The sequence below is a fragment of the Ursus arctos genome, unplaced genomic scaffold (assembly GCF_023065955.2).
Source record: "Ursus arctos isolate Adak ecotype North America unplaced genomic scaffold, UrsArc2.0 scaffold_7, whole genome shotgun sequence".
NCBI lineage: Eukaryota > Metazoa > Chordata > Mammalia > Carnivora > Ursidae > Ursus > Ursus arctos.
Genome location: NW_026623089.1, coordinates 68,102,021 through 68,127,752, shown reverse-complemented (window position 1 = coordinate 68,127,752; position 25,732 = coordinate 68,102,021). Strand labels below are relative to the sequence as shown.

The 25,732-nt window shown below is 45.4% G+C and overlaps 1 protein-coding gene across 14 annotated transcripts in view; it reads left to right on the top strand.

The window, feature by feature from the left end:
• SIPA1L2 (signal induced proliferation associated 1 like 2) overlaps positions 1 to 25,732 on the top strand; it is a 213,397-nt gene that overhangs the window by 89,358 nt on the left and 98,307 nt on the right. For all 14 annotated transcript variants that reach the window (XM_057308329.1, XM_057308323.1, XM_044386057.3 and 11 more), the window contains one exon: positions 17,058 to 18,798. In XM_057308329.1, the coding sequence (XP_057164312.1) occupies positions 17,322 to 18,798 (1,477 nt within the window). In that variant the 5' untranslated portion in view covers positions 17,058 to 17,321. The remainder of the gene's footprint in view (positions 1 to 17,057; positions 18,799 to 25,732) is intronic.

Here is a 25,732-nt window from a genome sequence, read left to right as displayed (position 1 = left end):
GCCTGTGCTTTAGGAAAATATCTGTGGCTACAATACAAAGGGACCTGTAAATGCAAGTAGAGTAAAGGGCAAGGCTTTCTGCCTCCACACTGGAAGAGCGTTCTGGTTATACCGGAGAGAATTCGGGAAAAACAGGTTGGTTCACCTGCAGTGACGGAAGGGTCAGTAGAAGTTGTGCTTTAATCACTGGGGACGACTCACCCTCAAGTCTGGGAACCAGCACTTCTCTCCCTATTGGCCAGGGTTGGTGGTGAGATGGGGTTTCGTGTGGCTTATGACACACTGGGTGCCCTCAGGAAGATAGTGCAGACCTCCTGTGGCCCGCTTTTGCCTGCTCTTGGCCCAAGTCCGCGGCACCTATTTATTTCCCATGAGAAAAAAAAAAGTCAAACTTGCAGCCCTTTTCCTCTCGTAGCTGAGGAAAGAGAGAAGGCGTCCGTGATGTCTCATTCACCATGCTGTAGTGATGTCCCTTGCTACTCCCCGGTTTTACAGATGTGTGGGTTTTTAATCTTGGCAGCTAGAGTGTGGAGGGGAAGGCTCATGACTCTGATCCTGATTTTAGTTAATGGCAGCAAAGGGCACGAGCAGGAAATCCTCCGTGGGACATCCTCTTGGCTGAGCTGCGTTCTGGCACCCTGAGCCCGCGCTCACCCACTTCGCTTTACCTGGAAGCTCTTACTGGTCTCCTCCCAGCCGAGAACCATCCATGTCTTGTCCATCCTTCTGTGCCCAGCTTGGCACTTAGCAGGAAGATGGGTAAGTGTTTGCTGCATGGATGAGTATGATGTAGGCTGTCATGTAATGAAGAAACAAAGTTCTTTCAGGGTAAAGTTTCAGAGTCAATGAGTGAGTTGGAGGGGGAAAGAGCCATTGAAGATGGCTTTGAATGCATTAGATTTTGTCACTTCTAACAGAGGTAGAGAGACTTTGCCAGCAAGGGGGACCAGCTAAGCAAAAGCATGCAGGTGAGAGGGAACAGGGCTTGGCTGCGCTGCTCTTTTCAGCCGTAGTGAGATCCGTGTGAACCAAAATAGAGCATTTTCATAATACTGCATTCAAATAAAAAGGAGAAAGGGCAATGACTAGCAATGAGTGTTTGGGGACCCCGGGAAAAATTCTGTTTTACTCCTGACTAGTCGTGTGACCTGAGGCAAATCACTTATAACAGGAGGGTGTCAGAATAGAGTAGCTCCCTGAAGAGCTCATGTTGCAATTGTGAGTCTAAAGCAGAGACTGATGCTCAGAACCCTAGACCGTGCTCTCTGGCACAAGGGGACAAAATGCTGTCGTTGGTAGTGTTGTGGCAGTTTTGATGTTGTTATTCGGTTGTGGTGTGGTTGGGAGAGTGTCCAGTCCATTGCTGTGCCAGTCAAGTGCTCCCTAGTAGAAGCCACCTGGGACCAAAACACCACTGGCTGGGGAGCTGGGCCTGTGACTAGGCGATGCAGGCTGGTGGGGGGGGGGGTGCTGCCTTCCTCCAGGCCCAGCACCTGCCCTTCAGACTGGTTCTAAGAAGGGCAAAGAGGAGGAGCAAGGGGAGAGCCTGCAGAGATGTGCCACCCATGGGTGCCCAAATTCGTTCATGCTCAGTGACCCCGCTCACTTCCAGTGGTGACCCTCTGGAGGGCAGGGCAAGCCTCAAAGCATCCCCTCTTCTGAAATCCCCCCCCATTCCTCCCTCATATGTGTAGCCACCTTCTGCATTCCCTCAAACCTGTTCCTTCCCTTAAGCCTCAAAGCAATGGACGTTATATTTTTCTTTTTGCTTCCAGTTCGCACATTTGGATTAGGTTGGCTTCTTTTGGACAAAATCAGTAATTCCATTTTGTTTTGTTTTTATTCCCAAGTTATATAGGCTGTATGTAAATTGGCAAAGCTGCTGGTTACAGTAGAAAGGATGAGGCAGCCTAGATTCTGGTTTTGATTCTCTTGACTCATGGTCATTTGATTGTAGGCAAATTACTTGTTTCATTGCCCTAAGGTTTTCTTCTTTATCTGTTAATTGGGGAGAGAAGTCTCTGTCTTGTTTTGTCAGAGGTTTTCCTAGAATCGAATAGACATAAAAAGAGTTTTTGAAAATCGCAAATCCCTAAATAAAGGGGATACACATATATTAACATTTTATAAGAAAGGACAAATTATAAGCCAAACAGGTTCTTTAGGTCTACCTGTCATTTTCATGAAGCTTACGGTGATATAAATGATTTATTTATTTGCTTGTTGACATGAGATCCCTTTTCCCTCTTTGATATTCTGTTTGTATCTCAGGACTGATAATCATCATAATTGCCATTTCTGGGTCTCTCTTTTATTTATTAACCTAGAAATTCAAAGAAGGTAGTGACTTCCCATGAACATAAGTTTATAAAGGAAATAGGGTTTTTTAGTGTTATTTTTATTTTAATAAAATCTTGCATGTCATATTAGGTGGCCATTCTCTTACTTTTTTCTTCAAGGTAAGATCTTGGAGTTAGGGACTTTTTAAAAAAATAACCCAAATTAATTAGCGTGCATCTGTAATTCCGAATGGTTTAACTTTCCTTTCTTACATAACGTTCGGTTCAGACTTTTGAAATTCCATGTCAAGTCTGTCGAGGAAGAGTTTCCACTTCAGGGCACTGGAATTCATTCTCTGTGCCTAGTGAGATGAAAATGTGTCCCTCTCAAAGCAAATGTCTCATTAACGGAGGACATTATGGGAAGAACGTTCCTTCAGGATTCCTTCCACCGTGACCCCTGGATTTGAGTTTCCAGGGAACTTTGTGTTCAGGAATCCTGAGTGAGTTTGCGCTACAGCTGGTTAGCAGCACTAGGACCGTTATGGGTAAAATCAGCGGGTGAAAAGCATGAATGAACCCACCCCCCAACCCCCACCCCTACCCCCGCCCCCAGTCTCCCTGCTCTGTTCCCTGACCTCAGTATCTGTGCCTCACATTTCTTTTTTTTGTGAGGATGGTTTTATTGGTGGATAGGGATGGAGAATTCAGACTGCACACAGTGGTAGCTATGAAATCGAGTCTTTCTAACGTTTTCTCCCATTATATCTGTGCTTTATTGATGGCTGAGCCTTCTGGGAAGCTGGTGGTTCTCTGTTGGTGACTGTCCCCGCCTCCCTGAGCCTCCTTCTGTGTCCCTCAGCCATGAGAAGCAGGCCCTGCGGGGGACTAGAGCAGGCGGCCAGCGTGGGGCTCCTGGGAGGGGACGTCACCGTCCTCGCGGCCCTGGTCTGCGGCACCCTCCTGGTGGCAGGGTCGCGGCCACAGGCTCAGGTGGAGGATGTGAAGCCCACTCCTGGCTTCTCTCCCTCGAAGGCACAGCCAGGGCAGGGCCCCGCAGTGTCTACCTTTTAACAATTAGACGAGCGTGTGGATCGTCAGTTCAGGGTAGGATGTGTTGCCGGTGCCAATATGTCGATTCTGGAACTGGAAGAACTCCTGAGCAGCGGGTCACGCGATCCCGTCAGAAATGCACACTTCCGTGCAGCACGCCGGCAAGGATTTTACACTCAGGTGATGCCAGGGTCCCGGGTCCTGGGTGAAGATGGTGAGTGCAGGGACAAGGCCGCGGAGGCCAGGTGTGTGTTCTCCTGCCCCCCTGTAGCTGGCCCTCAGGAGGGGGGTGCCACAGGGAGCGGAGGTGCACTGGACTCTCCTCAAGGGTTACAAGTGGGTGATCAGAGTCTGGGGCTGAGTGGAAATGTCTTACGTAGATCGTGTTCAGTAATACTCTCTTCCTTAGAGCTTGGCCAGCAGTTGGGTCAGTTTCACTTCCTGCTTCCCCTTGCTCTCCTGGCTCCCAATCCTCAGTCTGACTTGGGCACAGCGTCGCTCCTCGGTGAGGTGGAAAGATCATCTGCGGGGGACTCTAGAGACAGGCAGGAACAAACCACTTAACCCACTCGGTTTCCTTATGCTTATTTACCAGATGCCAATACTCCTCCTCTCCTGCATTTGTGAGCTGTTTAATGTCTTCAGAGCGCTTATGCGTGCTTTCTCATTTGGTCCCACAAGACCTGGCTGAGGTGTGCTGGGCAGACCCAGGCGCCATCTTGCAGAAGAAACTGAGTCAGTGAGTGCGTGCACGGCTCAAGGGCCCACAGTCAGTCATGTCCCCGGGGGGAGACACAACCTTCTCCATTCCACATTTCCCAGGCACTCCTGCCTTGCAGGCTCTCCGCGGGGGTAGGGCGTATGGAAATACATGCCAATGCGAGGTCTTCCTGTTCTAACCACAGTGTCGTGCCAGGGTGTGGGAATAAAGGGCAGGATTTTTGTGAATACCTGCTATAAAAAAGCCATGCACTCTAATAAATGAGTCAGCAGTAGCTATTGCTCAACTGACACAGACATCCACTTGCGTGCTTGCGTATCTTACTGTGGGACTTAGAGCAATGGGAGGAAGCTAATGGTCATCTCATTGTACGTAACTGAGTAATACGCTCTGAGTAACGTAACATCCATTGGTTTCACGGACGATTCAAAAAGCCATTTCCTATTTATTGGATTTGAAAGTGATATGTATGTGGGTCTGCATGTTCATCATATATAGTTACGTAACTTGGACACGGTAGAAAAACACAAAGAAGAGCGAAAAGCATGCATAAGCCTCTCCGTAATAGGTCATCACCATAGGTGAGGGTGCTTCCTTGCGGTACTTTTATGTATATAGTTTTAACATCAGGTTTTGTATTTGCCTCTTCACATTATCCTAAGTTGTAAATTCCAACATCATGCGTACTCAAAGAACCTTTTTTGGACTGTGTGTCATATCCCGTTGTATCGTACTTACCATATGAGGCACAGTAACCCCTGGCGGCTGGCTTTTATGACTGCTCCAGATTTTTCAGTCTTGTAGTTTTGGAGTGAGTATCTTTCTATTGACATTTTCCCCCCACATCTTTTATTTTTTGGGTAGATTTTTGAGTTGTAGAAGTATTGAGCCAAATGACTGTCTTTATCGGGGTTCAGAGGGAGGTGCTGTCCGCGACACAGGGGGCTTTCCATCCCTGGTCCTCACCGGCACGGAATGGAATGTGTGTGCACAGGTGTGTGGGTAACTTTTATAACACTCTGGGCAGAAGTACTGTCCTATCCTTTTAACTCATTTCTTCTTTTACTTAGTATGCATGTGTGAATCTTACCCCGCTCAGCTTCTTGGGGATTAGCAAGCTCTGTCATTCATCCTTACTGCTCCCCAGCAGCCCCCGGCATCCAGTACAGTGCCTAGTAGAACTGAATACATTTATTTACTGGAGTGACAAAGGCTTTTTTGTATCAGATAATAAACCTCGTAAAGCTGTTCAGTGAAACTCAGTATCCTGTAATTCAAATACACACGAGAACGATGGGAAGGTGGCTCTGAGTGTGTGATTAGTGAATGCTGTTTGTTGTGTATTTGCTGCTAAAATTACTATTCTTTAACAATCAAATAGTAGACTATTGTATGGATTGGTGGGGTTTTCTTTTCATGCTCAGTCAAAAGGAAGCATCTTCAGGTTTGATGGCTTTTTGGTTTACTTGTTGCATTTTTACAAAGAACACACTGAAGGTAGCCACCTTTGTGTTTGAATTCAGTTTTCTATAGTATTGATTGATTGGAGTTTTGGGGAGCAAGATGAGACAGACCTTCACTCTGTAAGAGTTTTCCCTGTGAATTCAGCGAAAAATAACAGAAGAGAGTGAGAGGATTGGTGCTCTCTGAGGAACACAACAGGAAGGCTCACGGATAGTATTTTCTCCAAGCTCTAGCCTACCAGGTTTTTCTTATAAAATGCTCTGGTCCTCTTCTTTGCCACCCGTGTCCCTAAACCTTTATTTAAAGAATAGCATAGATTATTTTCTGTGATTTTTTATATGAAAATAACAGAAGGACAGTCGAAATCCGTGGGCACTAGATTGAAATTCTTTTTTCTTTTCTTGTGTTCTCCTAAGACACAAATGCCTCAGCTTAAATTATTAATTGGAACGTCTGATTTCCTCCTGTGTCATCTGTAATTCAGGGGCCACATAGCTGGAAAAATGTATCAACTAATAACCTCCTGAGGGAAGGAAGTGCAGGGCTATCTCTTTTTATCTGTCTCTGATTTAAAAGATTTAATGGAAAACAGTCAATACCCACAGCTGTTCTGTCTCCTTGAAAAAAATTCCATGATCAAAATAGTCCATTTAACAAAATGGCTCTTTGTTTATTCTCCTTTTGACATTAGCTGGCTGGCTGGATAGGAAAAGCAGCTTACCACCAAGAATTCCTGTGTTTTATTGACACACCAAAAGTTAGAAAGTTCCAAATAATCTCGTTATCATTTAATAGAGTCCCTAAAATAATTTTAAATAGAAGTTGTAGCTGGAAAGAGGGTCGTACCTGAGTGGAGATTGTTTTGGGCGTTTCCTTCCCCTTCTGAAAGCTTCTGTTTGCCTCTCGGAGAGTCAGGTTAACCACTGCAGATCAGTTAGTGCTTTCTGTTGTTATCGCTTTATGTATAGAAACCAGCAGTTACCCTGTTACGTTTTGTAAACAAGGCTGTGCTCCTTGAGGAAAGTTATGTATCTTACTCGTTTTAATTGCTCAATTTTAAGCCAATTAGTTAATAAATATTTATTCATATGTAAAACAGCTTTGTCAGCTAATATTTTTAGATCTTACCATATACGAAACTCAGGGATAAGCACTTTGCATCTACATTTCATTGACTCTTTAGAATAATCCTTTGAAATAGATAAAATCATTCCCATTTTACAGATAGGAAATTGAGGCCTAGAGACAATGTGTAACTTGCTAGCATGTGGTAGATCCTGGATATTTGCCGAGTGCCCATGTGCAAAGACATGTCTGTGCCTTCACAGTGCTTAGAGTTTAGGGGAGGTTTGTGACAAGTGCGTGGGCTGGTATACATTGAGAATAACATATGGTAAGGAAGAAGGTGCAGGCTCCTATTGGAGTCCAAATGAAGACAAGTTAGAACCAATATTAAGATTTGAGAAGGCTTCCAGCTAACCCAACATATGGATTGAGGTCTGACTAATAACACCTGGCATCAAGGTAGAGGGAAAGAGTCTCAAAAAGTCTTTGGGTGGGAGAAGAAGCCTGTGCAGAACACCTTGCATAAGAAAATTCAGGACAGGGGCACCTGGGTGGCTGAGTCGGTTAAGCATCCAACTCTTGATTTCAGCTCAGGTCATAATCTCAGGGTTGTGATCCCGAGCCCCATGTCGAGCTCCACTCTGGGCATGGAGCCTGTTTAAGATCCCCCCCCCCCCAAAAGAAAAGAAAAAGAAAGAAAAGAAAAGAAAATGCTCAGGAGACATGGTGTGTGGAGTTTCAGCAGCTGGAGAAGGGGCCAGGCAGCTCCTCATGGACCGGATCATAAGTGACCTTTGCTACCTTATGTCAGTCAGGCTTTATTGTGACAGAAATGGGGGACTATTGAAGGAATTTATGATAATCTAAGAAAAATAAGGGAGTAGTCTGACTGTGGTAGGGGCAGTTGAAATAGCAAGTTGTACGTGGATTTGGAAACCTTCAGAAGGTAGAACTGACTGGCCTCAGGATGGATGTGGACTGTGAAGGAAGGCACGATGAGCACACTGGGCTTGGGCGGCAGGTGCATGGTGGTGCCACTCCTGAGCTGGGTGGAGGAGGGGTGGGTGCAGAGGGCATGGGCAGGAGGACATAAGCTGTCATAACTCAACCTGGCAGTGTTTTGTAGGAGACGTCTTTGGGCTTGTGGATAGGTTTCAGAGTCATCTGCATAGAGATGGCATAGGAAACTGCTAGAACTGTGCAAGGCAATGTATGGAATTAAGAAAAGGCAGCCTAGAATAAACTCTGAGTATCGTCAGCATTTAAAGAAGACCAGAGGAGGATCCAGCAAGGAAACCAAACAGAATCAAGAATCACTGTGTCCCATGAATGTGCCGTGATGACATGTCGACTCAGGACGTTGGGGTACTTTGGTTTGCAACCATTTCAACTTAGATGAATGGATGTAAGTTAATCATGAGTGCCAACTAAGTGCCAAGCATGACTCTAGAGGCTGGGGGTATAAACGTGAATAGGGTAGATCAGGGCCCTGCTCCGATGGAGCTTACAGCTGCCTCACTTAGAAAGTCACACAAGAGCACAGACCTTGGTTTGGCCCTTTTATCCACCATGGATTATAATTCAGTGTAGACTCAGAAATGTAGGGTTCTAATGGAGACCAAATCCTTTAGGCTTTTCACTGGGGTCCCTGCTTTACTCTGATGAAAAAAAATCCTTAATTCCACCAAGGGGATCAGCTTTTCTGGGCACATCACTTGAGAAATTCTCCAAATAGCGACGTGGAGTACTTCAGAAAATTAATAGTCTAATACTGATGTGAGCATTCCACCAAGAAAAGATTGGATGCGCCTTACAAATCTTACGTTACCCCTATTAGTTACAAAATCCCAAATTTTGCTCTTTTTATTTATTTTTTATTATTTTTTTTTAATATTCAAATTCTTTTTTTTTTAAGATTTTATTTATTTATTCGACAGAGATAGAGACAGCCAGCGAGAGAGGGAGCACAAGCAGGGGGAGTGGGAGAGGAAGAAGCAGGCTCATAGCAGAGGAGCCTGATGTGGGGCTCGATCCCAGAACGCCGGGATCATGCCCTGAGCCGAAAGCAGACACTTAACCGCTGTGCTACCCAGGCGCCCCTCTTTTTAATATTCTCATGCCCCAGAATGTTTACCTTCCCATTGCTTAGTTCAAGATAAATATCTAAGAGCTAATTTTCAAGTCCAGATCTACCAAAAACTTAGCAGTCAAAAGGATGACTATTGAACTTGTATATTTATGACCATTTATGACCATTAATCCTTAATAACGGCCCACTTGTCAAATTGTCTCATTTCCTTGATTTTCGCAGTCTACGATGATAAGACTTTGAGTTAATGGATTGTTTTATAGCCCTTTAGCCGTAACTTCACTTAATGCCAGGCCGAATGTCCCTGAACGCAGTGATTTTATGGTGAACGCATTTCAGGCGCTCAGACTTTGGTGCAGGCACACCTCAGCTCTTCCCCTGCCTTCCTGGTCACAGAGAGGGTAAAAGTGGGGGCAGTGTGTTCCTCCTTTTATCCCTTGCCCAATTATACATGTTAGTATTAGAGCTGATGGAATATGAGTATGAAAAATAGGCATTTTTACAGTAGTTAGGCTTTTATTATAAGTCTGCCATATAATTTTAACCATTTTTTGCCTTGAAAGAGGCTCATAATTTGTGTATTTTGTGGTTTTCAATCCATTTGCTACAGCTGCAATCCTGATAAGTGGCTCAATTATAACTGTAATATTGGTCTTAAAGACTCACTGATGTCTCATGGAAAACTTTGAAAAACATTTTATCGAAAGACAATTATGCTTAAATACTGCATTTTCTCCATTTCTCTGTTCTATCCTTTACAAATTATTGCCAAGACCATTAGCATGAGAACAGATTATTCGCTCAAGCTCTGAAATTCTTGGATTTCTCAAGTTGTGGGTTGCTGCCTTTCCGAGCTAGCCCCGGCGTCCCTGGAGGCCACCCCACGACCCGTGTGGTCACACAGGATCACATGTAGAGTTTTGTCAAGTGCCCACAGAGTGCTAGTGACAACTTTCCATTTTTACTGGGGAGCAAGAGTCACAGAATTGGGTGAAAAGTAAGAATAACTGGAAACTCTGGGGGGAGGGGCAATGTCCTTGACATCCAACATGAGCTCAGAGAAAGGAAGAAAGCTGTAGAAACATGTTCGAGGTCCATTTTAATTAATGATCATTCTGAGGTGAGCTCTGCACCTTCTCCTGTCTTGGCAAATGGCCAGTGTCCAGGTGGGGGGAGTTACCTGGGTCTCGGTGCTGTTGATTCAGCCCGCCTACAGATTATTAGTCTTTATTAAGTCTCTTTATTAAGGCCTAAAGAAGGAATTAAATGACTTCCTTTTTTTTGATGTTTAATTTTTTTAACCACGCCAAGTTGGCAGTGTGAGTTCAGTTAGCCCTGACGTTAGGCATGTAGGATGTTTTAAGATACCCTTAAGAAGTACCTTCATTAATTAAGGCAGGACAGGGCCAGTAGTCAGGGTGGTGCCCATTATACACACATACTGGGGTCTGTTTTATTTTACCCCTTCATAGTTGATGAAATAACACTTCTGTCTCGTGTGTGGAAAAATACCGTGGCCTTTTTGTTGGAGAACACCGCAGAACTCTCATACCAGTGTTTTACCGTCTGTTTGAAGGACGGAACAACATAAAATCACCGAGGGGAAGGACAGGAGCAGATGCAGGGTTGTTCAGATGCAGGGGTTCTGCGGGTCACGCAGCTTCGTCTCTGACTCGGACGTGAGGCCCAGGCGCCCGTCTGACCAGGTCCTCTGATTGCACGCTTTCCCTTTGCCGTCCTTTGGTGGAGTGATACCACTCGTGGGCACGCATCCAGAGCCCCGGGATGCTGGCACCGCGCCCGCCCGAGAAGAGTGGCGCGCTGCGAACCATCAGCCGCTTTGCCCGGCTCCGAGCAGGACAGAGACTGATGGGGGGTCGGCTGTTTGGGTCTCCTCATTTCTCATCGTGTCTGGGATGGGCCGTGAGCCTGGTTGATGCCGCTGCGGAGATGGTTAGAAAATGAAGTGCGGCATGCTTTCCTTCCGCACCATGAGAAGGCACGTCTGGAACCACCTCACTTGGCTGGGACAGCGGTGGGGGTGGAGAAGCTCTTTCCAGAGTGGCCTAGCTGTTGACTTCTGTGATCAAGGTAACCTGTTCGTGTAAGGATCTGGGCATGCCTTGGCACAAACAGCATCCTGCGAAGAGTTATCAACTGTCCATGTTTATCTGAGTTTCTGTAATGAACATGTTTCTGCAAAATTATTAAACTTTGATGATGGCAGTAGATTCTATAACTGTAAGAACTTTCCATTTAAATGTCATATATTTTATCTTCTAAAAGGTTACTACTGCCTAACATGTGCGGTTAGCAATTTATTCATTTATTTAATAGTATTTATCGAACATCTACCCCACACAAGAAAGCGTGCCCGGCCCGGCAGGTACGGAGTGAACCGAACAGACACAGTCCTGGGCCTTGTGGCGTGAAGGTGTAGGAAGGGGGTTTTTGGGAAAGAGAGGGCCCCACGGGAGTGTGCTGCAGGGACACCCAGTCGGGGATGAGAGCGATGAGGGCGAAGCCTTGTCAGCTGGGCCCAGGCAGTGTCAGCCCCATTTCCAGGGACGGCTCAGCTGCAGGCACGGAGAGTGGGCTGCTTGAAGACTGGAAAGGCGCTCAGCGTGTCTGGGCCACAGCACAGAGGACAAGGAGGGGGACCGCAAGATATGAGGCTGCAGACTGAGCAGGACAGATTGGGAAGAGACTTGTAAGGCAGAATTTGGATTTTTATCTTAACAAAGATGGCAAGTTTTGGGGTGCCTGGGTGGCTCAGTCGGTGAAGCAGCTGACTCTTGATTTCGGCTCAGGTCATGATCTCAGGGTGGTGGGGTCGAACCCTGAGTCAGGCTCCATGCTGGGCATAGAGCCTACTTAAGATTCTCTTTCTCCCTCTCCTTCTGCCCCCCCCCCCCAGTTGATTGCCAACCAAGGGCAGACATGGAAGGACAAGTTCAGAAGTGGGCACATTTGTTAAGTGATGACAGAAGACCAGTGAGATTTACTGACTTTATTTTCCTCCTGAGAAGTAAGAAGCTGCAATTTTTGCTAAGATGTTGAGGCAGGAAGTGTGAAGAGATCAAGGTCTTTCAAAGGGCTGCTGTGGAGATGGGTGGGAGAGAGAGGGATCAGGTCTGAGCTGGATAATTGGCCCAGGCTTTTCATATTAGCCTCACAAACTCACCAGAAACCCAAAAAGACTTTATTTAAACACAGTTCTGTGCTTTGAAGAATTGCATTTTCTCCTGTTCTGTAAGGATGCACAACTATAATTATTGTGAGCTCCGTGCTTCGTCTGGGGGCCAGTTACACTCCCCTAATTCCTGCGGGCTGTCCTCTAAGATGCCATCCTTTTCCTGTCTCCTGTCAGTCTGTATCTAGCAACCCCAGTGAGGCTGGGTGGCATGCCGCCCTGCACTGGAGAGTCAGAGGGAATTTGAGCACAGAGGATATATAAATAGCTGGTCAGTACAAGGAATATATTTGGAGACCGATGTTTGGAGGATGCTTCCTAGATTATACCTTCATTACATTCATGTACCTGCAACTAAGAGTGCAGATTTCTGTCTTTCAAACACTTCAGCTGTGGGGAGCCGGAGTGACTCAGTCGGTTGAGCGTCCGACTCTTGATTTCGGCTCAGGTCATGATCTCAGGGTCGTGAGATCGAGCCCCGAGTCGCGCTCTGCACTCAGCATAGCGCCTGCTTCAGAATCTCACTCCCTCTCCCTCTGCACACCCCCCCCAACTCACTCACTCTCTCTCTCTCAAAAACAAAACAAACACAAAAACCCTTTTCAGCTGAGTGCTGCATAGTAACAGACAAAGGTGGAAAGTTAGAACTTGCAAAAAAGTGAAGATAGTGAGAGAGGCAGAAAAGCCTTATGTGCCAGGTGCTTATAATGCAGGCATGTGGCCCCAGATCCGCAGCTTTCCATCTACAGCCCTGCAGGGCGAATATGATTCACTGAGGCAGGGGTGTGTGTGCATGTGTGTGCGCACGCATGTGCATGTCTGTGTCTCCCTATAATCCAAAGCCTCACCCCTAGGTTCTGGATTATTTTCACAGGTCATTCCAGCTCATGCTTTAATTTTCATTTCCTCCACTCTTTGCTTTCTGTTTTTCTCCCTGTTTAGAGCCTATGCCATTCCTTCTTACTGTCTGCTTTCAAAGACATTGATTTTAATTTTTCCCTGAGGGCTATAATATTTTTTAAATTGCATGATCTTAATATTTCTAATTTATCTTATTTAAAAACAAGTGCTGTAATTGTTTTGAAGTGTTTTCTTTTTACAGCCGCCATTAAAAATACTGTTATTTAGTAATATTTTTTAAAGGAAGGTGCTCTCTGTAATACTTTGTATTTAGTAATATTTAGTAGTACTTTTAAAAGGAAGGTGCTGGCTGATTCTGTCAATAGGGAGATTGACTTTGGGGAGCTATGGCAGCTGGAAAATGTGGCTTACGAGGGTAGCTGGCAGGAGGGGGTCTGCTGCAACTTTACTAATCAGCTACCGTGTCAGGAATTTTTTGGCTTTGAATACTTTGAATTGTTAGTGGCATACAGGAAATGTGTTCAAGGGTATACATTTGTAATATTAGAGCAGGGACCTTGCCCAGGAAGCTCTGGTTTTGATATTGTGTTCGAATGCCGGAACTGTAATTTCAATTCATTTCTTTATGTATCAGGCAGTCTGCAACATAGTACAAGTGTTTGGTCACTGAATTTACTGTCCTTGGTCTTTAACTGGTTTTAATTGTGGTCTCTCAGAACATTTAAAATAGATCTGGACTATACCGAAGTCTACTGAGTAAACCAAAAAGGGTAATTAATTGGCACAAGCAATTGAAAAATCCCATGGGTAGTGCTGGTTTCCAGTTGGAGTCAAGAGCTCTATCCTTTGGATTCCTTCTTTCCCTCCTGAGGCTCAGCCTCCATGCTTTTGGCCCCATTGTCAGTCACATGGGCAGGGCGAGCCCAGCAGTTCCCTATTTCTGTCCTACCACCCAAGCTCTGCCAAGAATCAGAGCATCAGTGCTGGGCGAACTCTTCCTGGTAGGGTTGTCATTGGCCTGGCTGGCTGTTGGGCTCATCCCTGGACCAATCACTGTAGCCGGGAGATGCTGTGCTTTCATTGGTCAAACCTGGGTCACATTAGGGGGTGGAGTTAGCCCCACAGGAATTAAATGGTTTTAGAGGTAAGATTGCCCAGAGGGATTCAGGAGAATAAAGGGGAACAGACAGGAAAAATCAGTTGCTGCCTGCTACAGCTAATGTTCTTATCATACACCACAAATTTTAAAAATCATAATTGAAGGAATATTCTCAGAAGAGTTCTTTGGGGAACCATTTTGTGTGCTCTGAGTTTGCCCTTGTTTCTGTGCTTTTTGTCAAGTGTAATAATACAATTCAGCACAGATTCATCTGTTTTTAACTGTTTCTGTTATTTATGTTTAAAAGTAATAATTATTATTTTTTGACAGTGTGTTGTCTTCCATGTCTATGGGCGATCTATGGAATAAAGATTTTGTATTTTTAATACTGTCTATTACAAACGATGATAACGTTAGAAATGTAAGGGATGTGAATGCTCAGAATATTGATTTTCAAATGGTTTGTTTTTCTGGAAGTAATTATTCAGTGCATGCATTGTCCTCGCTCATCCCGGCTTTAAGGTTTCCTGTCTCATACTTCTCTTGGCAGATGGCTTAACCCCAGAGCTGCCCCAGGGGGTGTGGTGAGTGGGTTACCCCTGTGGGGAGGTGCTGGTTTGCTCAGCTTGAAGAAGGGTGGGGTTGGGCCAGGTGTGGCCAGGGAGGATAAAAGACTTTCAAAGTCATGGTTAAGATGGCTCTTCGCATTTCATCTATACATTGGCCATGTTTTTACGGAGGGATTCATTATGTTTCTGCTGTCTTCAGTGATCATCAGTTTAAATTTTCCATTCTTAAAATTTTTTTTTTCCATTCTTGGATCAGTTTTGGGAATTTGTGGTTTGCTAGGAAATCATTAGTTTCCTTTGTGTTTTCAAATTTGTTGCTATATACTTGCTTATGGTATAATTCTTTTAGACTTAATATTAATTTTAATCTCCTGTATATATGGTCATGTTTCCTTTCTCATTTCCAAACTTGTATAATACTATTCTTTCTCTCTTTTCCTTTCTCAGGCTTGGGAAGGAGTAGATCTATTTGTTTCCTCGCTCTTTTTTAAAAAAATTACCTCTTGGATTTGTCCATCCTTCCACCTTGTTTTTCCTTTATTAATTTTGGCTTTTATCATTTTTTTTTAAGATTTTATTTATTTATTTGATAGAGACAGCCAGCGAGAGAGGGAATACAAGCACAGGGAGCGGGAGAGGAAGAGGCCAGGCTCCCAGCGGAGGAGCCTGATGTGGGACTCCATCCCAGAACACCGAGATCACGCCCTGAGCCGAAGGCAGACACTTAAGGACTGCGCCACCCAGGCGCTCCTGGCTTTTATCTTTATTCATTCCTTCTTTCCTAGTTTTTTTTTGGGGCGCATTTTGTTCTAATATCTTAAGGTGCCGAGTACTAATTATATTTTTTGAAAGTACACAGTTTGGTGGTGTCATTGGGAATGGTTCTTCCTTCCGTGACAGGATACTTACAAATTAATAGAGAATGAATGTCCTATTAACGCCTGCTGAGAATTCACATAACTCTGTACCAGCCTTTGGAAGTAATTCGTAAGCTTTCAAATTTTGTTATGTTCATAGAGCAGCAGAATTATCAGTAGAATTTAGAGATTAAAATTGTTTTCTTTCATATATCAGTTGTCAGTTTTCAGTTTCCAGGAAAGGATTCTGTAATAGCCTAAACTGTAGAGGAAATAACTATAATTCAGAATCATCTGTGGTCCTTTTCAACACAAGGATTCCAAGTGACATATGTAAGATGCAGTCATCTCCCTTCTCTTTCTGAGAACCATGGACAGACACTGATCTGGTGCATTGAAGTGTCTGATTGTGCTTTCTCTCTTTGTTTACCAATTCCTAGAATATCATTATATTTCCTCAGTTATGAAGTTGCCCTGAGAACAGACAGCATCTTATCATGTCCGGACTGATTTTTTTCCATTGAGGGAGAAGCAGGCCGCCATAAGAAAATATCAGTTATTCCAAGGGACTACCACATGTTCATCTCAAGGCCATTAAGAACCCATTGGAGGGACACCTGGTCCGGCTCAGTCGGTGGAGCGTGTGACTCTTCAGTCTCAGGGTCATGAGTTTGAGCCCCATGTTGGCAGCAGAGATTACGTTAAAAAAAATAATAACCCACTGGAAAAAGTTCTAATACTGTTCAGCTCGTTGAAATTTTAATATTTTCTAACAGAATTGCAGTTGTTTTTTATGCTTTGGTGAGGACGGAGGGAAATGATCTATGTTATACCTTTATTACCATCATTATTTTCAGAAGAATTAGAGTTGTTCATTCATTCTTATGCCAACAAGTAGTAAATTTCCCGTAAGTTGGGAAGATATGTTATACCTGGAAAATATTTTTGTCTAATTAAAGATAGAATAAATTGAAAAAGTTATTTGTAATTAAAGAAAAAAGTCGATTAAATGTCAAGTTTCTACTGACCATAAAGATAAATTATGCTTTTATTTTACCCCTGCACATTTGTCAAATTGCTAGTGGCATGATGAACTAGAACGGTTCACTTGCTCAGATACCAAATTCTTCAAGGCTCCTACCCACATTAATGGGGATCTCTGCAAGTTCTTACTTGATTGAGAGACCACGTTCTAGAAACTCATTTGCTAATGCCTGGTATTCACCATTTTGCCGCTGGACATTTTGAATTTAAATATTTTGAAAGAAAGTATAATAATCCTCAAAAAATTACACGACCATTGTGTTACTCTATAACTCATTGAAATGCTGTTTGATTATTTAATTTCAGCCAGGACACATTAACAGCTAAGGTTGGTCTGGAGATGAAAGGCATGTTATGTTCCTGGCTTAGAGGAGCTTGAAGTTAGCTAGTGGAAGAGACTGGTCAGTAAACCAGTCAGTAAGAGTATAAGGAGATCTGCTAGCGTTAAGTGTAGTAGACGTGGGTGCTGTGGGAACACAGAAGAAGCACTCTTTGCTCAGATGTGGGCTCAGGGAAAGTTTCTTGGAGAGGGTGCTGCTTGATTCTGGGGTATAAAGTCTAGCCAGCCAAGTAGAGTGAGAAGGCAGAATGTTCCAGAGAGAAGGAGCCGTATGAACAATGGAGACGTGAAACTTCGTGACAATTCGGGGGAATTGGGGATGGGCAGAAGTTGGAGAGAAGGACAGATGAGAAACCATATGTAAAGTGTATTGAACTTCAGCTACAAAAATTGTTAATGGTTATTTTCTGTGTTTTAATTCAGGTGAAGGAAATACTCAAGGTCAGATGTCTTAAGGAATGCTCTTGAAAAGGACAGAGGTATACAAAAGTATTTCAGCAACTGAGAAGCAAGCCGGTTTTGGAGAAACCGTACTCTGAGGATGTTGTTTGCTTTTGGTTAAAAAGAGAAAATACAACTATAGAGGAAGGCTTTATATCTGCATTTACGATCGCATTGTAAATAACAATGTAATTAGATTCAGCTCAGTCTTGCTGGTGAGACTTGGAGCTTCTTGGCTCGGCAGACATGAGTGACCCAAGGCAGTCACAAGAAGAGAAGCACAAGCTTGGCAGAGCCTCTTCGAAGTTCAAGGATCCTCCCAGAATCATGCAGTCTGATGATTATTTTGCTCGAAAATTTAAAGCCATTAATGGCAACATGGGCCCTGCCACTTCTTTAAATGTGCCAAATTCCACCGAGAGTGGTGGACCAGCTAACGGTACTCCAGCTGTGCCCAAGATGGGTGTGAGAGCAAGAGTGTGCGAGTGGCCTCCCAAGAAGGACTGCTCCAAGGAGCTAGCCTGCAAGGCGCTGTGGGAAAGCCGGTCGCAGACCAGTTACGAAAGCGTCACATCCATCACGCACAATGGGCAAAACGACCAGAGCGATGGCCAGCAAGAGGAGCAGCTCGATCTGGACTTTGTGGAGGCGAAGTACACCATTGGAGACATCTTCGTTCACTCTCCTCAAAGAGGACTGCACCCCATAAGACAGAGAAGCAATAGTGATGTCACCATCAGCGACATCGACGCTGAAGATGTCTTAGACCAAAACGCAGTGAACCCCAACACCGGGGCCGCCCTCCACCGCGAGTACGGAAGCACATCGTCCATTGACCGGCAGGGCTTGTCTGGTGAGAACTTCTTTGCCATGCTCCGAGGGTACCGCGTAGAGAATTACGACCACAAAGCGATGGCCCCTTTTGGGTTCCCTGAGTTTTTCCCCTGCGATCCTGCGATCTCACCCAGCCTCCACGCCGCAGCACAGATTTCTAGAGGAGAATTTGTCCGCATCTCAGGATTAGACTACATGGACAGTGCCCTCCTCATGGGGAGAGACAGGGACAAGCCTTTCAAACGAAGGTTAAAGTCGGAGTCAGTGGAAACGTCCCTCTTCCGGAAGCTTCGGACTGTTAAAAGTGAACACGAAACTTTCAAGTTCACGTGTGACCCGGAAGACGGGCGTCTGGAGCGGGGCGTTCGCCCTTGGAATTGTCAGCGGTGTTTTGCACATTATGATGTCCAGAGCATTTTGTTTAATATCAATGAAGCCATGGCTACGAGGGCCAACGTGGGGAAGCGGAAAAACATCACCACCGGGGCCTCGGCAGCATCCCAGACCCAGATGCCGGCAGGCCAGACGGGCAACTGTGAGTCCCCTTTGGGGAGCAAGGAGGATCTCAACTCCAAGGAGAACCTGGATGCCGATGAAGGCGACGGGAAAAGCAACGAGCTCGTCCTGAGTTGTCCTTACTTTCGGAACGAGACCGGCGGGGAAGGCGACAGGAGGATCGCCCTCTCTCGGGCCAGCTCGTCATCGTTCAGTTCCGGGGAAGGCTGCTCCTTCGAGTCCTCTCTGAGCTCCCACTGCACAAACGCAGGCGTCTCCGTCCTGGAAGTGCCCAGAGAAAACCAGCCCATTCACAGGGAGAAAGTGAAGCGCTACATCATAGAGCACATTGACCTCGGGGCCTACTATTACCGCAAGTTCTTCTACGGGAAAGGTAAGGGAGAGTCCGGAGTGTGCGCGTGTGTCTCGGGCGGGTCGTGCTGTGCTGCTTTGAGCTGCGGCACCTTCACCGGGACGTCTTCCCTGGTTAAACATTATCCCTCCTTCTTCCTCTGATTAGTCTCTCCTACTGTTTACGGTGGATGATTCTGTCAGGCAGTTCCCCCCCTCTAGACGCTTCTGTACTTTTTTCCTACACCTTGCTTCCTCTTCTCACGTCTGTCTTCACAGCTCCTAGTGCGTTGTTGTGTGCATTGGAAGTGTTGGGTAAATCTTTGCTGCAAGAATGTATGAATTAGCATGGTCGACAGATCGTTTTCCTTCAGTCCTATAGATGGCCTTAAACTCCAAGATGCAGATAATCCTTTGGCATTGTGGTTTGAGAAATTCTCTAATCCTCTGGGAAATAGCGTTTACTTTTATTTAGATTTTTGGGTTTGAAGGATGCATTCCTCAGAAGTCATGAATTTGAATCCTTAGCCTTTAAATAAGTGTCCTTAGTTAACGCAGGGACAGGAAATCTGCTCTGTTGGAGACTTCTACAAAGAAACAGGTCCCACACCTGTCAGCCACACAGGTTCCATGAAACACGCTCCGGGCAGCCCATTGCCTTCTGATGGGTGTGGCTTGCCACCTGAGCCCCTTCCTTAGAGGGCAGGATACTTTTCAGGGCTGTCTTTTTCTGTGTTCAGTGTCCCTGGCCACCCTGCTCGCATCCCCTTGTCAGAGCAGCTGAGGCGGCGGAGGTGGGCCCAGCCAGCCTGGTGAATAAACCGTTCGGCCACGGGTGCGGCTCCCCGCGAGCTGACCGCACTGGAATTCTATGCCGCATCGGTGTCTAGCTTCAGAATGTTTGCGTGTCATCTTTGACTCCAGTTGGTTCCTTTTGGTGATGGGTTGGGTGTAACTCCGACCCCGTTCGCCACTCCATCCACGTCAGTCCCTGGAGCCTTTTTAAAACTTTTCTCCATGGAACGAATTTGCACGCCAGAGAGATTGCAATCGCAGTTGTTACATCCATAAGCTATGTCCTCATTGTTTGCATCAATTCAGATTTAGCCAGTCGTCCATAATCCTAATATTATGAAATCGTAGAAATGGGTGGAACAGTTATGAAGTTGGGTAAGCAGTTTGGCTAAGTAGGCACTTGCATTACAACCGGTCATATCTCTGAGTTATGTGTCCCTTTTCATAGTGATGACATAATGGGACTGAAATAATTCTGCCCACGGGTCTGGGTCCCCCAGGTGTGTCCCCGGGCTCTCGTCTCGATCCCGGCCCCCCGGTTGAACTCGTGGAAACTTGGACTTCTTGCTCGTGTCTGCTGTGCAAGCATGTGTGGCGCTCACACTTGTGTTCATCCGGCAGCAGCACATTCCACAGTGCTGTTCCAAGATGGTCTCTAGGTGGAAGTTAGTTATTTCTGGAAAGGGAGGCCACGAAGAAATAGGCTTCCTAATTAAGATTCTTTTAATTGATGAAGCCATGGCTATCCGTGCCAGCAATAAAATAGTCTCTTAGAATTATTATACTCTGAGATCCTCAGGCATTGAGTCATTTTGGCTAGCTGAGTTTTGTAAATCATTTGTGGATCACCGTTCAAAATACCAGAACATGAAAGTCATATATGTGCGTGTGGATGTGTGCGTGTGTGTTTATGCAGAGACGTAGTGCTCCTCCGTACTCTGATGCGCATTAAATACATGTGTACACGTACGTGGAATGAGCAGCGGGTGCTTTCTGCAGCCAGGGTCACCATCATTCATGTCCTCAGGGTCTATTCCTAGAGATGGTTTTAGGTGCTGGATTCTGTTTAGTTGTCTTGACTGCATTTTGTAGGTTTTTTTCTTGAACTCTCAACTGGCACTTCCGGGTAGTTTTAAAGAGCGGCTGGGAGTGGTGTATTTCTTCTGCTTTTTCTAATTTGCTGCTAAGGATTTTCCAGGGCATTGCAGTTACGTCAGCAGACTTGTTAGCTTTGACTGTGAAATTCTAAATAAGCTCCAGAGAAGAACTTGAGGGCAGACACCCTGTGGGTGAGTTGTACGTGGATACAGATATAAGGCTTAGGGGGCCCTGGGCGTTGGGCTCACTCTGGTTCTGTAAATGCACCAGGCAAGTGAATTCTAGAATCTTCTCCCAAGCCTGCCGAATGAGGACGTGGGGCAGCGATCCCTGAGGTCGCTTTGGCATCAGGGTTCTGCAGCACTGGGCTATGCTGCTGTGGCTGCTGATGGGTCCGAGGAGAGAACAGGACTTGAGCCAGCCCCTCTGCTCTCGCCCTGCAGCCGTGAACTCTTCGTGCCCTCTCCTATTTTTAGCTCTTGCCCGGTGGGCCTGTGTGTCTCAGAATGAAACTGGCTCCAGCCGATGCTGCCCCGGCTGGTCCCTCTGCAGAGCCATGCAGGGCTGGAGGCAGGGGCAGCAGCCGGTTCCCCAATGGGTCAGTGCTCCCCCCACCCCCTCCATGGTATGGGAATGGAGACAGGCAGCCGGCTCGCACCCTGGCTTTAGCCTCTGGACTCTTATTTGCAAACACACCCCCAGTTGCAGGAACATCATTGCACGACCTAAAAACAGAAGCCCGTGGGCCGCCTGGCCCAGATCGGGTGTGTTTGTGGGCAGCTTTGTTCTTTTCCTTTTTCTCTTTTCCCTTCACTTTTTTTTTTTTTTTCTCTTTGGAAGCAGGTGCTCAGGGATCTCTTGATATTTCCCAGAATGCCTTTTCTTTTTCTTCATGCTCCACCATTCCGTGTGAAATTTCATTTTCCAAAGAAGTAAGTGGCTCCCTATTGCAAGTACAGAGTCTTCGTGAGGTGGCTTAGTCTGTACTGGGTGGTTAGCGTGGGATGGCTGCGCTTTACGCCGAGGTGTGCTCCTGTGACACAAAACCACTGAACAGCTGTGAAGAACTCTGCAGAAGGATTTGTGCCGGGGAGTGGCGAGCCACAGCAACCCATGTGTCCGTCACTTGTCCACGCAAATCCATCTGTAGCTTTCCGGGAAAACAGCTTTTTAAGGGACAGTGGGGCAAGATGGTAGCAAGCACGGGGAACCCTGGAGAAAGTTCCTCACTGTTGCTGGCCATGCCCATGAAGAAAATTGGGTGCTGCCTGCCGTGCACCTGTTTCCCTCATGGAAGTCCCGGTGAAATCACGGTTTCCCTCTTCTGTGAGTTTCCCGTTCGTGAGGCAGGCCACGAGGAAGGGCCCCTGAGATGGATTGTGGTTGTGTGAGTCTGTTTGGATACCCTTGAGCTTCCTTCATGGCACAGTGGCTGACGTCCCCTCTGCTGGACCCTGGCACTTCGCACCGCTGGCCAGCAACGGGCTGTCCCCGGGGGGGCCAGAGTGGAGCTGCAGGACAGTGAAGACACCCCTGGGTCCCTGAGTGCCCATCAAGTCTTGTCGTGGTCAGGAAGTTGCGCCCCTGCAGTTACTTGGGAGTTCTAAAACCATTCTCTGCCTTCCTTCAAGTCGCACGGACCAGAGCAGCTCTAGACAAGAATCGCTCGAGAAGGCAGACCATGGCCTTTTTGGGTAAAGAAAGGTCAGACTATGGCCTTTTTGGGTAAAGAAAGGTCAGACTAGCCAAGAGGATAAAGCTAGGTCTCTTGGATGACTTTGGAGTGGAACATGGCTAAATCTTTGAACCATCATCGGGACATTGTTTTATGTGGGTGCAGAAACATGTCCTCTTAATGTGGGGAAAATCCTAAGATTGGCAAAATGTACCTTTTTTTCGGTCTAGGATTTTTACACGGCGTAGAAGTATTATGTGATCATTATAGGAAAATAAAGAAGCGAAAGAAAAAGAAATAAAATCACCCTAGTCCCTAAGAGATAATCACCATGAACAGTTTCCTCTTTATCTTTGTAGGCTTTTTCTGATGCAAATAAATTTATGTAAATGGAACCTTCTATTGCTGTCTGTGGAACTTGCTTTGGATGATCTTCCTTCTGTGTTATTATGTGTAAAGCTGCATCAGCATTTTACAAGCCATTATCAATGATCATTATCTGCCTTGGGTGCATGGGGAGATGCCAGGTATTTGCCAGCCATGATCTGGGCAGAAGAGTTAATGACTGTATTTGCTTTATTTTGGAGAAAAACCCATCAGCTTGATAGAAGTACAGTGATAAAGGGACATGCATTTCTTCCTCTCTTAGGTGCAGTATACCTACGAAACGGCTCCTGTCAAATACAGTAATGTTCATTTTAACAAACAGATCTTTACTTAAAATAAATTATTATAAAAGATGTTTTAATTTCATAAAGTTTGAAAAATTATGACAGTTATCCTTCTCCACTGGAATGTGGGCTGTATGTCGTAGTGACTCCCTTCCAAGGGCTAGTGCACTGAGAGGGGGAAGGTTGCAGGGGAGAGGTCTGGAAAGCACCACCCCAGCCAGGTCATCAAGGTCAACATCGGCATTAGTAGGTCAGGGAGTTAGTTTATACCCTTGACATGATGGGAATGGCATTTCTGGGGTCTTCCTCCAAACCCATAACCTCAGTCTGATTAGGGAAATACATTAGACAAATCCCTGCCGAGGGACATTCTACAAAATCCCTGACTACTGTTGCTCCAAACTACCAAGGTCATCCAGAACAAGGAGAGTCTGAGAAACTCAGAGGCTACGAGAGCATATTAAAAAAAAAAAAAAAAAAGCCATGACGAGTAACTGTAATGGGGTCTCCTGGACGGGATCCTGGAAGAGAAAGGATATTAATAAAGCAGAAATCTGACTAAAGGATGGACTTGATCAGTATCAGTGTCAGTGTTGGTTTTTGTAACGTAATGAATGTACCAAAGAAACTAAGATGTTAACTAAGAAACTGAGCCAGGAGTGTGGAGAACTCCACTATCTTTGCGAGCTTTTCTACAAATCAAACCAGCTTAAAAATAGTTTGCTTCAAATCTTTTCTAAATGTAAGTCATAAATTCTGATAGGTTTAACACGAGCATCTTTAAAATTACAACAAAAAGAACTTACGGGCAGTTCTTAAAAGTAACAAATTTACACGTTTATGTTACTTTATTAAACTCTTTAGGATTCCTGTGAGCAGCTGAGGCCACTGTGTGTTTCAAGTAAAGTAAAATTGACAAAATGTCAGTTTCCCACAGCCCTTTCTACACACATCTGCAGAATGCCAGGAGTATTTTTCTCAAATTTACCTAGAAGAGCAGGGGAATTGTTTGGCTTTAGAATTTATACTTTCTTTGGTCTTTATTGAAATGCACAGACTTTCCCTTTGAATTTCTCCTCAAATCTGCGTGCTGAGCCCAGGTGGCTGTGGGTTGCTCTTTGGGGCACTCTGGGTTCTCTGGCTCCCAAAATCTCTGGCAAACTAACTCTGAAGAAAGCTTTATGCCCAACTCATTTTTTCCCCATGGGATTTTCTATAACAAGTCCAAAGAAAGAAATATGTAACTTTTAGAAATTCTCTGTAAAGGAGCTGAATTGGTTTTACAGGGCAGGTTTTGTCGCGTAGATGAAAAGCTAATCTTAGTATGACCAATTGTCTCCCTTCTGTCTGGTGCTGTAGGGGTTTCTGGTTCCATCATTCGCCTGTGCTTTCCTTTCTTCTCTGTTTCTTATAAAAGAAATGTGCCAGAGAGAACTTTGATTTCTCGTTCCCATCTTAGCTTTACAAGGCTTCTGTGGTGTGGGCAGATTGAAATTCTTTTTGGAAAGATGGGAACTTCCCAGAGAAGAATTTTTAGCTGCTTCCAGGTGGACCAGGCCTCCAACAAAAGCCATATCCTCGCCACAATGTAGGATGAATACCGGCCTTTGCAAGGTCCATTTCTGCCCCAAGATGCCAGCCTTTAAGCTTTGAGTTCCCCTTCCTTTGTCTGTGCCCGGCCCCGGGCTGCGCCATTGGTACCACCTGAGAATGAACTCCTCTGTTACACCTGCAACACTTCCAAGAGTTCTTTCTAGAGCCTCTTTTCCCTAAGAATCTTCAAGTTCACATGTTTACGAACTACCCTTGACCAGCTCTATATAAGCTCACCTCTTTCTCCAGTAGTCTTTGATGTCATTAGTATTTTAACAAAGGAATAATATCTGTACATACGTCTGCTAAATGAACAAATAAAAAGAAAGGATTCTTCTAGAATGTGTGTACTAACTCTCCCAATACCAATTTGCTGTTTGGTGGCTGGAGATTTACCTTTTTGCCAGGAGGGAAAAGTGCGCATGCGTTCTAATTGTGGTTGGAGGCCTTGAGCTGGGGGTACAGGACAGCACAACTTAAGGTAAAGAGCCCAGACTATTCTGAAGCCAGTCTCTTGGGTTCATGTCCCAAGTGAGTTTTTGCAAGTCCTTCAACTCCTTTGTGCCTCGGTTAATCGTCTATAAAATGGGATCATAATAATATCTCCTGTGAAGGGATTAGAACCAGTGCCTGTCACAAAGCATGCCTCCTCCTCCCCCAAGTGGTTCTTAAATAAATGTGTAAGACCTTTCTGTCTAAAAAGAAACTATTGTCCACACCGCTGATACATCATTTAAAGGGGCAGTACGTTATTTTAATGGTTAAAAGATAAGGAGGGGAAAAGTAAAGAGAACCATACGGCAGGGGGCCCCAGGGCAAGGTGTCTGGTGAAGTCTGCCACCCCATTCCAAGCCCATTCACTTAAATTTCACAAATGTGACAGTTGTGGGCAGGCGTATACCTTTACATATCAAATGAACCCCATTGCTGAGCGATGCATGGCTGCATTTGCTCTGAATTTCATGCCTGGTGGCTTCTTTTTTTCTCCCCCCTTCTGGTTATATACAGTCACTGAAGAAAATTAATAGGGAGTTGGACACTATTAAATTCACACGGGTGAACTGAGGACCACCGAACAATAGGACTGTTCTGGGATCCACATTCCTCCCGGAGCGGACATAATCGACTCCGCTCTTCACCTTTCT